Genomic DNA, 18,334 nt, shown 5'->3' with positions numbered 1-18,334 from the left:
TATAAGTCATACATTTTGTGATATTGGCTCAGTCACATTTTTGTTATTTTTTTCTCCTGAAGCCTGGCCTGAAGAAATTTAAAAGTGAAAATTAACATTGTAAAGGTTTAAGGATTGGAAAATGACCAAAAGACCATTGAAGTAGCAGAGCTCTATCTTGTACAGCTGAAGACCTGTTAAGTGGCAGGAAGCAATCCCCATCATTGCAACGTTAAAGAATTATCAACTATTTACAAGTTGGTTACCAGTTGATTTCTTCAGCTGAGTACATTTCCATAAGTGTTTGGTGCCTTCCTTAGCTGTCTTCAGGGAATGGTGTGGCAGGTGTTGAACACTTTTTGTTTGTTTCCTTCAAGTCCTTTGTCTAAACCAGCTGCTCCCAAATGGGGCCTATCCTTAGAAAGAAGTATGACTGGGAGAATGAATGCCAACCTGCGAGAAGAAGGGGCAGTTAAGGACCTTAAGCAGGAGGGCATGTGCACTCAAAATGTTAAGAGAAAAAAAAACTGTATCTGAACCTTTGGTAATAAGGTTTTCTCTTTCCTCAATCATTGGAACCCACTTTCTTGCACATTGTGCCATTTTTTGCCATGTTAGATTCACTTCCTTAACTACTGCCAGTGCTTGGAGCAGCCACAATACACCTTCTTTTAAGAAGATGTGGGCTAGCTTTGAGTGGTGCTCTGAAGTTATAATTTCAGGCTCTTCTCATACATGCAGCTGCTAATGAAAGGGCAATTGGCCCTGACTGCTTGGAGATACCACGTTAAGCAGTAGATCACATAAAGGTAGCACACAATCTGTATTTCAATCAATATGTAGGGGTTAACTACCCAACATAATCTCAGAATCCTTTTTGAGAGTTATCTAAACCTTCAAGTTGGTGTTAAACATCTTTGATGTTAAATAGATCCTTCTGCTTTATAAACACTTGATTATTTTTCCCTTTGTAATATAGAAGAAATAATTGGTATTTTCAAAAGATATGCGCTGATTTGGACCAAGTACATTAGCGTTTTGGAATTGTACACTTTCTATTCCATTCGTCTTAGTATTAGCAACATGCACTTGAAGATATAGCTATGATGGGATGAACAGTGAGACTCCCTGTACCATGCAAGCAATATAACTCTGGTATCATTGGAAAACATAGCTCCATCTGGATGAATACAATAATTTCAGTTTACAACACCAACGATCTTGCAATGAGCTAGCCAATTATCACCAAGTTATCTGCTTTGTCACATTTCTCAGTAAAACAACTAGATTGATACAGCTCACTTTTCACACAAAAAAAAAGCAAAAGCAATATTTCTATTGAACTAAATTTGAACACTAATTTCAGAAATGAAAGCCCAGGATTTAACAACTTCAGTTTCCAGTTCAAAAACCTAGATATACAATAGTGGTTATATATAAACTGGGGTGCAGGCATAGTTCAATGTCAAGGTTAATAATCCATTCAACGGCTTCAGCCAAGACAGTGATTTGTAATAATAGCACTAGAAATGGATCTCTCATAGCAAGAGTTCACTATGTGGGTGGTGCTCTGGCCCAAGTGACCACCATCACAATTTGGGCTGCTCCATTTGTAAAGCAGGCAGCTATATCTTTAAGCTGCGGAAGATTCCCCAGGATTTAATTGGAAAGTTAAAGCCCAAAGCCTCATCACAAATCAGTTAAAGTTGCAACTAACAACTATTGTCATTATTTACAATCCAAGTAACAGCAAGAGACAAACGACTGAAAAACAATTAATTTATACCAAATTCACAAAAAATGTGACAAATTAGATCATGATTTTTATACCTTAAATGGCAGAAGATTTTGCCTGCATTATGACAGCATCATTGGATGAGCAAATCAGTCTAATATACTAGGAGAGAGACATTATTTGTTGGTAAATGAGAGCAGTCATGAAGGGAATCATCACACTTTACCCATTTATATCACTGCTTGGATTTTGCGTAAGTGTAATTGCGTGCAGAAGTCCAAACTTTCTGAATGATACTCGATGTCATGGAGTCCAGTGACAATCTTTCTGAGATTCCCCAGACACTATGCTGGGGTGGGTACAAAAAAAAACAAATCAATGCTCACATCCTACACCCTCAGGAGTCCATTCACAGAATTTTACAATGCTTACAGAATGGAAGGAGGCATTTCCATGAATTGGTTACATGCAGAAGCAACCCCAGTTTGTCCCACTCCCCCACCCTCTCCTTGTAGCCCTGTAAATTCCCTTCAGATACTAATGCAGCTCCCTCTCGAACACTACAATTGAATCTGCCTCCACTGCTCCCTCTGTGCATTCCTGACCTCAAACCACTGGCTGCATGAGAAAGTTTATTCTCATGTTAACTTTGGTTTTGTCAATCATTTTCATTCCACATTCCCTGGTTCCTACCCTTCTGTCAATGAGAAGTTTCCCTCCATCCACTGTGTCTAGATGCTTCACAATTTAAATACTTCCATCACATCTCCTTTCTTCCATGGCTTCTCCAGTCTATCCCGATAACTAAAGTCCCTCATCTCTAAAATCATTCTGGCAGGTCTCTTCTGCGCCCACAGCCAAAATCATTTCATCTTTCTTGCAGTGAGTTGGGCAGAACTAGATGCACTACTCCATTTGTGGCCAAACCAGTGCTTTATGAAGGCTCATCATGACTTGTACTCAGTATCTTTATTTATAAACCCCTAGATCCCACATGGCCTTCCAACCACTTTCAACAAACTATGCACATACGCTGTGTTCATGTACCTCTTTTAGAGTTGTGCCCTCTCTATTGTTTCTTCTCATTCTTCCTACCAAAGTGCAACAGTTTGCATTTCTCAGCCTCAAAGATCATTTGCTACCTGTCTGCCCACCCCACCAGCCCATCTATATCTCCTTGAAGTTTATTACTATCCTCCTCACAGTTCACCACCTTTCCAAGTTTTGTATCATCTGCAAATATTGAAATTGTATCCATTATACCCAAGTCTAAGTCACTAGTAAAGTAGTGATCCTAGTGCCAACCCCTGGGAACCTCACAGTACCCTCCAGTCCAAGAAATCTTTCACTATCTCTTTGTTTCCTGTTGCTTAGCCAATTTTGCATTCATGCTTCTATGTTGTACTTTATTCCAATGTTTTCAACTTTCATAACCTGCCTGTTATGTGGCACTTTAACCCAATGCCTTTTGAAAGTTTATGTATACATCAGCTACATTTGCTCATCAACACTCTCTGATATATCATCAAAAGACACCAAATTAGTTTGGCATGACTTGTCTTTAATAAGTTTAAGGTGGCTTTCCCTAATTGTTATTAATGCACAATAGATGCATCACGGCTTGGTACTACCTCAATGAACTGTGAAATTAATTACTCTGTATGAACAGAATGCAAGACAAGCTTTTCGCTATACCTCAGTACATATGACAATAATAAACCAATTCCAATTCACACTTGTCCAAGCAATTGCTAATCTTATCTCTGACAACTGTTTCTAGAACTTTCCCCTCCCAAAGTTAAAGAGGCTTTAAGGTTTCTTCCATATCCTTTTTTGAACATTTGCAAAGTTCTTGTCTTCTGGCACCACTTCTCAATCTAAGGATGTTTGGAAGATTCAGACCAGGGCCTCCACATTTGTGACCCTTAGTTCTCTCAGCAACCTGGGATGCATCCCATCTGGACCAGGTGCTCTGCCCACTTAAAGTGCAGTTGACCTTTCTAGTACCTCCTCATTCTCAATTTTTAGCTCATCCAGAATGTCAACTACACTGTACTTGCTGAGACTCCAACAGCATTTTCTTCTGTGGTGACAGATGATGGAAAGTGTTCATTTTCTACTTCAGCCATAACCTCTGACTCCATAAGTAAAATGTCAGTTTTATTTCTGTTCAGCCTCGCCTCTTCTCTTACAACTTTTCTTCCGTCTACAAACTTAAAAAATATTTTTGGACTCCCCTTTAACATTTGCTGCCAGCCTTTTCTCATACTTGCTTTTTGCCTCTCTGTTCCTTTTTTTTTAGTTCCTCTGAAATTTCTGTGATCAGCCTTGGGTCTCATTTGTGCTAACAACCCAAGATTTGTCACATGCTTTTTATTTTCTGTGTTCTCTGCCATTTTCCCACTTTTTTGATACCTGGGGAGCTCCAGTTTTAATTTCTCTATTCTTCCTGTTGAATGAACACACCTAAAACATTTTCACCTTAAAAGCTGTCTATTGTTCAATTACAGTTTTATCTGCCATTTTTTCTAGGCCAGATCTGTTTGCATTCCAATGTAATTAGCCCATTTCCAACCGATTACTTTATCTGCTGGAGGTCTATTTCATTTCCATAGCTATTCTAAGCCTTATGATTGCCATTTCCTACACGTTTCTCCACTGATATTTGTTCCATTTGTTTCTGGGAAATGAGCCAGGCCAAGTCCAGCAATGCTGGGCCTTCCATGCTATGCCAGAAGCATAATAATTAAGAATGTTTTTCATGAACACATTTCAGAAGCTTCTCCTGCAGTCTAGTTGTTACTCAATTCTATAGTTGGACAGTTGAAGCCTCCTGTTAACACCACTCTATGACTTTTGCACATCTCTAATTTCCTTGCAAATTTGTTCCTTAATATCCCTTTGCACTAGTTGGTAACCAATAAATTAGTCACACTAGTGTAGCCACATCTCACAGATAGATTTTGTCCTCTATTATTCCAGCACATCCTGTCTTGCCACCACAAAATTTGCCTTAATCAATGCAGTCACTCCCTCTCCTTTCCTCCCTTATTTTTGCTGAACAGATTCTTTAGGGTATGCATCTTTGATCAACAAATCTATTTTTCACCACAACAAATAACATGCCGTTCTATGCCCAGGGAATACAGTGCCAAAAATACCCATGATGCAATTCACCACCTCAGATTAAAAAAAATTCAGTTAACAGAATGTTTTCCAGGAACACATACCTTATTTAACTCAAGGAATGGCTGTCAAGGAATATTTAGAACCCATTCTTCCCCTTTTTAAAAACAAAAATGCCACATCATCATAATTGCACCTGCAGCTCACTAACCTTGTTTAACACACTCCTTGGGTTTACAGTGCAAGTATATGAAGATGTCTTAGACTTTCCTTACGCTCTCTTAGCCTGGTCCTGCATCAATATTTCTTCTTATGATGCTATTTATTTCTCCAAATCCTTTCTGAAGCTTCTTTTCCCCTTTCTCAGTGCTATCATCTTATGCCTCACCCACCCCCTACTAGATGAGTTTAAAATCTCCCCCAGAGCACAAACAAACCTCTCGTGAGAAGTATTCTACCCAACTTATACAGGTCCCTCCTCCCACAGAACTGAGCCCAATACCACAGGAATCCAGAGCCCTCTCTCCTGCACCATCTCATCAAACACAGATTTATCTGCACTATACTGCCATTTCAATACTTAGTGACTTTACTAGTACTACACACACCAGTCTTCACTGAGGGGTCAGCAGTGGTGAGCAGCTGCAAGTTTCTGGACATCTACATCTCAGAGGATCTATCTTGGACCCAATACATTGTTGCAATCATGAAGAAGGCATGTCAGCAGCTCTACTTCATTAGGAGTTTGAGGAGATTTTGTATGTCACCAAAGACTTGCAAATTTCTGCAGATGTCTGGTGGACAGCATTCTGACTGGTTGCATCACCGCCTGGTATGAAGGCTACAATGCGCAGGATCGAAAGAGGCTGCAGAGGGTTGTAGACTCAGCCAGCTCCATCAGGGGCATAATCCTCCTGCCATTGAGGGCATCTTCAAGAGGTGGTGCTTCAAGAAGGCAGCATCCATCATTAAGGACTATCACGACCCAGGACATGCCCTCTTCATGTTACTACCATCAGGGAGGTGGTACAGGAGCCTGAAGACCCACACAACATTTCAGGGACAGCTTCTTCCCCTCCACCATCAGATTTCTGAATGATCCATGAACACTAACTCATTATTCCTCTTTTGCACTATATTTATTTTTGTAACTTCTAGTAATTTTTATGTCTTGCACTGTACTGCTGCCGCAAAACAACAAGTTTCACGACTATGTCACTGACAATAAACCTGATTCTGATTCTAATTGTACAGCTGCAGAGAAAAAAAAACAAAGCTGACCAGATCTTTTTTCTAAATTATTTTAGTTTTGTTTAATATCCTTAAAGTGTTTTATTGTTTTTAAACTTATTTTTAAAAGCTTCTGGATATCAGAGATATATTTAAAGACCTTCACTCTGTTGGCACAGCCTGCAACACTAGGGCCAAGGTTTTGCTGACTGTCAAAGGTTTCAGGAGAAAGTTAGGGATGAGGCATCTTTGGTGTACTACTGGTGGCCTTGATGACACTCAGGCCATGCTGGTGGGGTCCAAGCTGGTTTGGGCTGGTAAGATAGGCTCTTTGAATCTTGACTATTTAAGTTTGGCTGGGGAGGGTGGGGGGTAGCCACTGGCAGCAGCCACAGGCCCATGGGGTAACCACAGGTCTGTGGTTTAGCTGCAGGCAACAGTCTTAGGTCTGTGAGGTTACTGCAATAAAACTGCTCAAGTCCTCAAGTTATTATGGTATTCAGCTTTGATTTTTTTTAATGATGGTATTCAGGAAATTAGCCTCTAACAAGGTTTCTTGGCATTTTGAAAACAAAGCAAATTAGCATGCAAATAGGCCATGTTAAAGCAATCAGTAACAATTAGTAATTCATTAGTTAACTTTTACAGAAAATATTACATAGCAATGTGCAGCAAGTTCATAAGCAATTTATAAAAAGTCTATGTGAACATTTGCTCATGGAGTTCCTGGGTTTTCAAAAATCAGCAACAAAATCAGGGCAGAAAAGAACAATGGAAGACAAACACTCTTCACCTCACATGCAATCATGTAGTAGCAATTTAAGTAAATGTATAATCCAGAAAACATACAAATGCGCAGGAAAACCCATTGTAACCCTACACATGTCTGGGTTTACGGTGTTCTGCTTTAGACTTAATATTGCTCAAAGTGGTTTCCGTGGACATTGTAAACATTAAACAGTGCTACATCTTACCCATTATAACTCCTAAGCATCCCAAATTAATGCAATGGAACAAAATATAACAAAAGGTAATGCAAACTTCAAACACTCATTAAAAAAGTTGAAGGTGTATCAAATCAGGGATCAGCACCAGTAATTTCTTCTGCTCAGAGATGACTACGCAAAATGAATGCATAATGTTAAAATGGTCATATATGTGTAATGTAATAATAGCAGAAAAGAGGACATAAGGAGACTACTAAGGCATATAGGTAGATTAAATGAAAATGCAAGAATGAATGCTGATACAGCAATTAGTTAGGAAAGCTAACAGAATGGTATCATTTATTGCAAGAGGAATTGATTACAGAAGTTGGGGGAGTGGGGGGGGGGGGGGGGGGGAGGGGGTGGTGGTTTGCTTCGGTTATATACGGCCCTGGTGAGATTACATGTGGAGTATCATAGACAATACTGGTCTCATTTAAAAAAAGAATATGAAAGAACAGTAAGCAGTGTAGAGAAGGTTTACTGGACCAATATCTATAATGGTGGATTATCTTATGAGGAAAGGTTGGAAAAGCTGGAGTTTGGAAGAGTAAAAAAGTGACTTGACTGAAATACAAGATCCTAAGGAGTGTTGACAGCATGGACGTGGTGAGGAGACTTCCTTTTGTGGGAGAATCTAGAACTGGAAGTCAATGTTTGGAAATAAATGATTGCCCAATTAGGACAGATGAGGCTAACTTTTTTTCTTTCAAAAGGTTATGAATCTTTGAAACTCTTCCTCAACAGCCAATGAAAGCAAGGTCTTTGAATATTATTAAGGCATTGGTAAATAGGTTCTTGATTAGCAAGAGGTGAAAAGATACCACAGGTAGGTGAGAGTGCAGAATTAAGGTTACAAACAGACAAGTCATTACCTTATTGAACAGTGGAGCAGCCTCAAGGGACTGAATGGCCTACCCAAGCTCCTGGTTCACATGTTCTGCTGTTCCTATGTACAAAACTCAATATGACTAGTATCTACTTCAGAAGTAACACTTGACTAGTTTCTGCATTTGTAATCACTGTGGCCTGGATTTTGCAGATGTGGTGAAACTAATATCATCTTCAGAATTTCTATTCATGCATAGTTTAATGCCAGTGATTTGGCTCTCCTTAAAAGGTCTTTGCAGCCTTTTCCAGCAGAATCGAGAGCAATTTGTTGTACTGATCAGAATTTAAAAGGCATTTACAAACTGGTGTCACTGTAAGAATACTATCTACTTCATCTTCTCCTCCATGACATTATCTACTGCTTTAGAAAATTCTTGCTTGCTTGGCTACTAAATATTTTCTTTGAAATCTTCAACCTTAGATCACAGTGATCTTTAAAACTCAATTTCAAAAAGGCATCCCAGAACTTATTAATCATTAATTGACCTCAAATAAAATTCATGCTTACCCCTTTAAAACTATGTAATTACAACATTATAATATTAACTCCTAACCAATAAACAGTATATTTTAATTTTAAACATGCTGGTATTAGACAAATTATGATTGTCAATATTTTATATTATATTGATCTTCATCATAACTCTTAATAAAAACAAAGAGGATGAACATAGTTCACACCACTTACAAGTGTGTAACAGTAAAATCTGTAACAGGGCCCTGCCCCAAAAAACACATTCCTCTGTCTCCCAGAAACTATTTCATTTCTGTATCACTCGATCCAAACAAAAATGTAATTTGCAATTGAACTTCCTCCACAAGAACAACCAAGGTCTAGAGAATTACAAGATTTAAAATGTTGAATTTAATATCAAACACACTAACTAAGGAATTGAAGAAAAAAATAGTCAGAGGTACATTTACTGCATGGCAACCAGGAACAGCTTCATGCTAAAGCAAAACACTTCAGTTATTTTGATCATACACATGGGAAGAGTGAAAGATTAAGGATTTTTACATTCAGCTGAAGAGTGAACAAAGACATTTCCCACATCAGGACAGTCTGAGAGCCTTTCACTTCTTTCTTAAGTGGAGGCCCAATGAGCTCCCTTCCACCAGGCTAAACTTGCCCTCACATTGAACAGCTCCTTAACTCCACTCACTTTCTCCAGATCAAAGATGTGATATGGGAACACACACAAGCCCAAGCTACACCTGTCTTCCATTCAACATCCATTCCCATAAAGAGGGACCCAAAGAGTCCTCCTAGGTGAAGCAGCAAATCATTTGTAGTTTTTCTAATCTACAGCATTGTAGTCAATGTTCACAACGTAGTCGCCTCTACATTGGACATAACAAACGCAGATTGGGTAACTACTTTGTGATTGGGTGTCTGTCTCCAATCTGCAGGGACAAGTCTGTGCTTCCAACTTCCATTCTCCATCCCACTCTCACTTGTCTGTCTGTGGTCTCCTGCACTCTTATAACATGGCCCAACGCATGTACTTCATCTTCCATATAGGCAAAATATAGCCTTCTGGACTCAGTATCAAATTCTCCAACTTCAGACAACTCATTTTCTTGGCCTGTATTAGAACTGGCCATTTCTGCTTTAAGTCATCCATCTGTTTTATTGGCTTAGTTTCACTCTCTCCATCCACATAGCCTGACCTGCTGGGCATTTCCCATAGCCATGCTAGTTGCAAAACATTATGCTTTTTTGTTTCTATCTGCACCTATTAACTAATTTAACCAGTGAACCCCAACCCCCAACCAACCTATCTGCACCCTATCACAGATATCCCCTTTGCCCACCTTCTCTGCAACTTAATACTAAACTTGTTTTTTTCCTATTTTCCAGTTCTGGCAAAAGGTGTTCGACCTGAAACATTAACTGTTTCTCTTTCCATCAATGCTGTTTGACTTGCCATTTTTACTTCAGATTTCCAGTAGCTGAAGTCTTACAATTTAAGGTTTTTCTTTCTGTTCTCTCACCACTCCTGACAACCTGTTACAAAAGAATATCTAATAAAAAGGACCCCCTCATGAAACTAGGATTCTTTTTCCTTTCCAAGTTTGATAGACTTACTGCATATTCCATGTTTGGAAAGTTTTGATTCTGCCAAATTTCTTGCATCAACAACTCATGTTGAAAGAGAGAGTAAGAAAGGTTTAGGGATTCCACAGTTTAACACCCAAGGTGCTGAAAGCTCATCTACCAATTGTTGAGCAGTCAGTGCAACTGATGAACAATTTTCATCAAGAAGAGGGTACAAAGACTGATGTAGAAGTGTTTATAGGAAAGATAAACAAAGCAAAATAATTATGGAAAGACAAGGTTAAATACAAGATAAAAATCAATAGCTTTAGCCAAACATGGCTGGATTTTGTGTTTCAATCTTGGTTATCAATGGACAAGGTTTTATTATCAGGCAAATTACAGATTTTCAAGAGAGTTGATTTTTAATACACAAGTATGTCACTTATATTTCTGCGTAACATGCTTTTAACAGAGCACTGGACATAATTCAGATTCCATATATTCAGGAGATCAATAGTCTCAGAGGTGGAGGCTGAGCAATTAAATCTGCCTTCCCATCCTTCCATTCCATTTCCCTTTTGCATTGACTCACCACCCAATGAACAACTCACCATTGCCCTTCACATTCTATATTTTAAAAAAATTAGAAAACATCAAACAATCATTTGCATTCCCACAGGTATGAATCTTAGGATTGTATGGAATTAAAACTGGCTATGTATGGCATGCAATGCATCTCCCCATTCTGTTCTAGCCCTCAAGCCTAAAGACAGACAAAACCTCTGGGCTGCAAACTCATCTCTTGACCAATCCATTCTCTCTTCTACTTTGATACAAAAAAATTCTGCAGATGCTGGAATCTGGAGCAATACACAAAAAGCACTGGAGGAACTCAGCAGGTCAAGCAGCATTCATGGAGGGAAATAAACAGACGACATTTCAGGCCAAAACCCTTCATCAGGACTGGAAAGGAAAAGGGCAGAAGCCACTTGTAGAAGGAAGACTTCCCTGTCATCTTGATGAGACACCCTGTCAAAATCATTTGGATGCAAAATTGTTCGAGTGTTTCTTTCTTTCCTCTGATATTTTTCAAATGCATTTATTTTTCAAAGAGAAAGAGCATTTTCTTAACTATGTACTTTCTACTCTATGTAAGATAGTAATGACCTCAAGTCATATGCTTTATTAAAACATTATATTACACAGTACTGGTAATTGTTACAGCCTGTTTACAAGGAACACCATAACCCCAAATGCTTCCAATCTGTACTGTTCATTGGGCAATTATTAATGAAGCTGGCATGCTGCCATCAAGGGTCAATGGCCTTGTCAACAAGCACCTTAGAGATTATGAAAATACCTGCAATGACTGGGCAACCTTGATTTTACATACAATTCAAGAGGCAAAATAAAAGGAGATAAATTAATCTCATATAATGTAACTAACAGCATTAAGTCTCTTATTTGTTGCAGAGTTAGACCTTCAAAATGAAGGATCCAATGACCCACATGTATGGTCTTTCTTCAAGTACTACCACTAGAATCAGCAACAGGAATTAACACCATTCTGTTCACTTAATCCCAGAACTGTGAAACTGAAACTTTATATTTTCCTTCCTCCTATATATTTACACATCAATATGAAAACTAGTAAGAAACGGAATTCAACAAAAACAGATACCTCAAAAACAGCCCGAAAACACTGAAAAATAAGCTTATGACACACAGAAACAAGTAACTACACAAAATGCAATAGACCATGGCAGTGACAAGAATGAAGCACAGGTAGAATAGAGTATCAAGACACTGACACACAAAGGAATCTAATGTTTTCTCTAGGCACATTAATGCTAAAAAGGATCATAAGAGAAGCAGTTGTCACTTAGGGACTAAAAGGTGATCTATCAGTAGTGGCAAAATGGAAGCTTAAAGATAAGAACCAAGAGCTTTATATCCATTTAATATTTGCAAGCATCATAATCCAGGAGAAAATTCAGTCACTCGGTCAAGCACAAATTAATACAAGAAAGCCAAAACATTTTTTTTAAAAGACAATAATGACAGAATTTAAGTGAGGACAATGGAGACTATATGTGTGAGGTTTTTCAAGAGGCACTTGATTAAGCATCACATATTAGTGTAATTAACAAAAATAAAGTTCATGGAATAAATGATATGGTAGCTGTATGGATAAAGAATTGGCTAAGGAGCAGGCTGAAGTAGGCTTAAAAAGAGCTGTGATGAATGGCTAGTTTTCCCAGGCTGGAGGAAGGCAGAAAATGGGAGTTCTCCAAGCTTCACTACTAGGACCATTACCTTTTTTTGTTATACTTTACTGAATTGGACTTGCAGGTACTGGGCACAGTTTCAAAATTTACAGATGACATGGAAGTTGGAAGTACAGAAATATTTGAGGTTATAAACAAGTTGGGGGATTGAATGGACACATGGCAGATGATATTTAAGATAAGAGAATATGAATTAATATATTTTGAGAGAATTGGGTACATATTTTAAAAGAGGACGACTCATGGTAGTGGCCTGAGAAAGTCTGTGCCTTCAGCAGGAACACATTGTAAAAATGTTAATTATAAGAGCTAAAAGATATCTATTTTCTCACCTTTTGTTGTTCTTTGCATCTCTCCCAGTCACCAACATCTGCTGACTTTTGTCTTTTTCTCTGCTTTTTCTTTAAATTATATTGTCCTTTACTTCCCTATTCATACACAGCATCACACCAATTGGTCTTTGCTACATGTTTTATTCATTTTTCCAGTATATACTCTGTCACTTCACTACAGATACAAAGGAGCCTACAGGCAACTCCAAAACATTTGTTCATCCTTTTCTATTTTTCAATTCTACCCCCAAGCCCGCTTACCCTATCATAATTGCTCTAACATTCAAATAATTATTCCTTCTTAATATTTTCCCCCTCTTTCATTATAATCTTGGAATACTATAAACCAAAACCAGTTGGGTTGAGTATAAATCTTTATCTTTCAAAATTTCTGATTCTTCTTTTTGGCCTTGGTAATAGCCTGCCCTATAAACTTTCACCCAGATTTCCCCAAAAGGTACCCACAGAAAGGTCCAGCTAACAATAAGCAGCAAAATTCATACAAATATTTTGAAAGCCATGACAGCTCCAGTTTCCTTCAGAAATCAAGCAAAGCTTGCTGTATAAGATTTTTCTCATCTCACTTTTGATTATTTTGCCAATCACTTGCATCCTATGTCCCCTGGTTCTTGACCCTTATACCAATGGGAACAGTTTCTCTCTGTCTAAACCTTTCATTATTTTTAATATCTCCATCAGATCCCCTCTCATTCTCCAACTTTAACAGTCGATATATGTAACTAAAGTCCCTCATCCTTAGAATCATTCTAGTAAATCTCGTCTGCACCCTGAAAGGCTTCATATCTTTCACAAAATGTAGTCCCAGAATGGGACACAATACTTCAATCATTGCTGTTATAAATCCCAGGATTCTGAACACTGCAGAGTGAGAATCATAATGGGATACAGCACATATGGTCCCATGGAAGCACATACCAACCATCAACCACCTATTTACACTGATCCTACATTAATCCTTTGTTTTGTCCCCCACATTTCTTTAACCACTTCTTCCAATCTGCCCTACTACTTTGATCAAGCTATGCAGATATGGTATTGAGACAGAGAACATAGTTCAATGCCAATGAGCACTTGTGCACCAGACAACTATAACTTAGCAACCTAAAGTGGGCATTTATTACAATGACAAAAAATGACTCCTCCCATTCCCATACAAAATAGAAGTGAAATGGTACAGGACTGTAACCAATGGGAAAATTAAAAATATAATTGATGATCAGGCACAGAGTACATCCCAATCTGCTTTCACTTTTAGCATTTCAATCAATTACCCCTTACATTCCTTAACCACACTTTAGGACTAGCAAGTCTCGTGGTTAAACATATGCTTGATCACACATTAATATTTCAATTTAAGGTCTATTGGTATGCAAATTAGATTAAGGTCAATTTTATATGACTAACTTTCCCTCCTCCAAGCCGAGTTTTGTGCTTTCCTTGCCTCCTTTGCAGATAACACCAATTCCATACAGCAGGATCCCATGAGCAATGTTTCCCCACATCAAGTATGTATCAGTTAATGACCCACAGAGAATCCAAAAATCACAGAATCATAGGATGGTCACAGCAAGGAAGGCAGCCAATCACCTGTCAAGTTCATACTGGCTCCATGTAAAATCAATCCAGATGGCCCCAATGCTCCACCCTTACCTCATAACTAAAGTCCCTCATCCTTAGAATCATTCTAGTAAATCTCATCTGCACCCCGAAAGGCTTCACATCTTTTACAAAACCCCAAATTACTTTCCTTTCAGATACTAATCCAACTCCCTTTTAAACACTACAACTGAATCTGCCTCTGCTATTACCCCTGGCATCTCAGTCTGGAAATTAACTATGTCACTTTTGATTCTTTTGCCAAACATCTTCATTCTCTCTTCTCTAGTTCTTGACCCACTACCAATGGAAACAGTTTCTTTTTATCTACTCTATCTATACCCTTAGTGATTTTAAATATCTTATTCAGATCTCCTCACAACTCCTCTGTTCCAAGCAGAACAATCCTGGCTTCTTTACTCTATCCATGTAACTAACTAAAAGACCCTCTTCCCTTTGTAAAACTTGAATAGATGTATTGCAATTAATAAACATCCAGCAAAACCAAATGACAAAGGAAGTTATCTTCATTTGCACTCACTTTGTCAAAACACTATTTTATTCAATATATGTTTGAGCTGTTAACATAATTCTGGTTTACAATGCATATCAGCATCTAAACCATCAGCATTAATGTAACTGGGTGCAATTGCTACATTTCCCCTCCTTATTTTCTTTGTACAAGAGTGTAGCACCTGCAACCCTCCAGTTTCTTAATGCTACCTGGTATCTGAGAAGACAGAAATTTTGCAACCAATGTTTGCTTTTACTTCTCTAAGCAACTCAATGAACATCCCTTTGAGACTGGGTGATATAGTTAGCAATTAAAACAGTATTTCGTTTCGAGCTGTTAACTATTTAGTTACATGAATAGTTCAACTTTCTGCCCAAAGTGTCTGCACATTTTATCAAATAATGATAGGGCACTACAGGAACAAGTGCACTATGATTTTAAACTAGACATCCACTGATCAGTTGCAAAAGTGTAGACTATTTCCATACTGAACACATGTGAAATTTAAAGTTAACTCAACAAGAAAAAAAGATGCTATACACAGTATAAATGTAGGATATGTTAATGTGTGAAGTTAACTTTTAAACTACACTAGTTTTTAGACCTGAACTAGAGCTTACTGCAGTTTCGTACTGCCTGTTGGAACTACTATGCACAGGAAGTAGAAAAATAGAACAGTCTCCTTGGATTTTCAAAGAAACACATTGCACACAGTGGCATTTGAGCAAAGGGAATTAATCAAATTCTAAATAAAAACATAATCAAAGCATAAAATCCTACTTACTCATTGTTCACAAGTACTGGCATTGAAGGAATACTAATCAAGCATGAAATCTCTCACCTATCTCATCGCTTCCCATTTAGGTTAATACTTTCCACCGTTTTATCTTAGTGCAAATGCTTCTCAAACAATATATCCAATGTAAATCTGGCCCAGAAAATTGGATTATTAATCTATTAAATTTACCATATTACAGTTCACAATAACAAGGCAAAGACTAATGTGTGAACTATCACACTCCAAGCAATTTAGAGATTAAGTTCAAATTAGTTCCCTTCTTAGCTATTTGGCAAATATAGGGAGGAACAACATATTCATTACAGAGCCCTGCTTTTGTGCTTTCTTAACTCCTTGGACAGATAAACACACTGATGACAAAGACAGACCAAGCAAAATGCAGATTCATTTCCAAGTTAACTCCAACCCTCTAGCTGTGTACACTGCAGCATCAAATGCAGAGGCCGTCTGTTGCACTTCATTCTAACAATCCCAGAGGAAATGCTCCACACTTTACCTATTCTAATATTCCTTTCAAATTCTTTGGCAATTTGCATGTTTTTTGGTTATGTATTACCCAAAAAGAGAAACCACAAATTAAGGCAAAGGTAAGAGTACTAAGATCCACATATAGAAAAAACTAGATAGTATTGGTAGTGGTATTGGATGGTCATAATTTTATTCCTTTCATGATTCACACAAATCAAGATTAGGATACTGTTTCCATGTAAGTCAGTCACCCAGTTCAGTTTAAAAGTCTATATTTAATACAAGAAACTTGTTTTCCAAAACAAAAATCAACACTTTGAGCAATATTTTGAGTAATGATCAAAAAGCAAGGGGGTGAAATAAATAATTTGCCTTTATAGAATTTCACCACCTGGCTGATTATGTACCTGTGTTCTTGGCAAAACAAGCAACAGAATTCACAGGTTGGTCCCATCTGGACCTGTTGCATTTTTAATAATTGATTTCAAAAATTAGAAGTGTTTTTCCTCTACTTTCTTCCATCCTGAAGTCATTTGGTAGCATTTCACAAACAAGGACATTTCTTTAATACATCAACCGTGTCTTCAAACGTTATCGGGCTTTATAACTACAAAGCATTTCAGAAAAATCCTACTGACTCCTCTGTAGATAACTGCACTGCTCCTTGTGGGGGGTGGGGTGGTGAGAGGACGCGACAATCGCCTGACTCCGAAATGCAGCCAGAATCCTACTCCCACATCTAGAGAAACGGAGGCCAATTGTCAGGTACTCATTTTGGGCCTGCGATTAACTAGGATAGTCCAAGAAACAATTCAAAGACTTTCAGCACACCTACCGGTGTTTTTTCCCCATAATGTGGATAGTTAAAACACTGAGGGAAAACGGTTTTAAAAGTTTCAAAGCATCGTTAATAAAGAATAAAGACAAATAATTCTCGCTTTGTAACATACTAATGGAAGGTAACTCCTGCAAATTAAGTACTCCCAATTGAAGGATTCAGCAAGCCATCTTATCTGCATTTGCCAAATGCGACAGCAAGAAGGAAATCAAATTAAAACGCATCATTTCATCGCAAACGTCAGCACGATAAGAATTACTTCAGCTCTCCTGCTGTTCTCCATTCCCAGTTCACATTGTATCCTTTTGTGTTCCTTAAGGCTTAATTGCTTCGTTAAACTAAAATAACACTTTGCGAAACCGGTTTTATCAGCGCAGAAGTGTCTCACGCATATTTTTAAACAGCGCAAAGACTCCATAGCTACCAAGGTCACGGCGTCATCAAGTGAAATTTTATAAAAGGCAAAAAAAAGAAACATTAGAAACTTCTTGAAACAAATACCCGGAAGATTTGTTAAATACTTAAAAACATAATTTTTATCCAAAACCTGAGATTTGACAGGTTGCAATGTAAGTGGGACGGAGGATGCTCCAAATGCACACGATATAAAATTCATGGAGATCAGACGCAAGCTACACGTTAAGTGGTCAACGAGGAATGGCTTTCATACAGATTCAAGCTACTCCCTAAATAAAATGTTCTCCTTCAAATGTAAACAAAATTACAGCGTAAATAATAATGATTCCCGCAAGTTTCAAAGGTCCAAGTCCTTATAATCCTTCTGACGCCCTCAAACAGCAATTCGATTTATCTGTCATTGTTACTTACTCAAACCCGAAGAACAACGCACTGGTTCCCACGATGAGGAAGACGGTGAGGTAGAAAACTCCTTTCTGCCGGGCCATCATGATCCTGCCATCGCAACAGAACGTGTTTCTGCCAGGCAGTTTCTGCCATTTCCGCGTCGGCTTCTTCTCGCCCTTCGTCGTATGCATTCCTTCGATCATATTGTTTAATAAAATATGTAAAATCCCTTACAAATTTAATATTTTAAAGTCCCAGATCTTGATGGTAACGTGCAATGTGCTGGCTGCAATCCACCTTGCAAGGTAGGTGCCTTTGTCCGCGGCTTTGCAATGTTTCCTTTCCTCGTCCCCGAGCCCTGCCTGCTACTGTACTTATCACTGCCAACACTGTGTGAGTCTCTGTCTGCGCTACTCCATCTCTGGGCAATACAGCCACTCGCACAAGACTCGGCGAGACCTCCGTCGTCCACGCCCTTTCCCACCCCCGTTCGCAACTCAGTGTTGCGCGTGTACCCGCTGCCAAGCTGGTTCCCGTCACCCGCGTGCACCCGCATGGCTTCGTCTCGCCGTGAGCGCGCACGCATCTTCAGCTTTTCCAGCCGCAACCCATTCATGTTTTGTCGAAGCTTTCCAAGCTCCTGTGACTGGTAGAAATTCACCCTTAACCAGCTCATGTGTAGAGAG

At 38.5% G+C, this 18,334-nt stretch overlaps 1 protein-coding gene across 2 annotated transcripts in view; it reads right to left on the bottom strand.

Annotated features, from left to right (window-relative positions):
* The window catches only part of zdhhc9 (zinc finger DHHC-type palmitoyltransferase 9), an 83,342-nt gene extending 65,245 nt beyond the window's left edge, over nucleotides 1-18,097 (bottom strand). For both annotated transcript variants that reach the window (XM_052021763.1, XM_052021764.1), the window contains exon 1: nucleotides 17,673-18,097. In XM_052021763.1, coding sequence (XP_051877723.1) covers nucleotides 17,673-17,851 — 179 coding nt within the window. In that variant the 5' untranslated portion in view covers nucleotides 17,852-18,097. The remainder of the gene's footprint in view (nucleotides 1-17,672) is intronic.
* Nucleotides 18,098-18,334: the final 237 nt, after the last annotated feature.

The sequence above is a fragment of the Pristis pectinata genome, chromosome 8 (assembly GCF_009764475.1).
Source record: "Pristis pectinata isolate sPriPec2 chromosome 8, sPriPec2.1.pri, whole genome shotgun sequence".
NCBI classification, from domain to species: Eukaryota; Metazoa; Chordata; class Chondrichthyes; order Rhinopristiformes; family Pristidae; genus Pristis; species Pristis pectinata.
The sequence above is the reverse complement of the archived record's forward strand: the minus strand, read 5'-3'. Positions and strand labels throughout refer to the sequence as shown.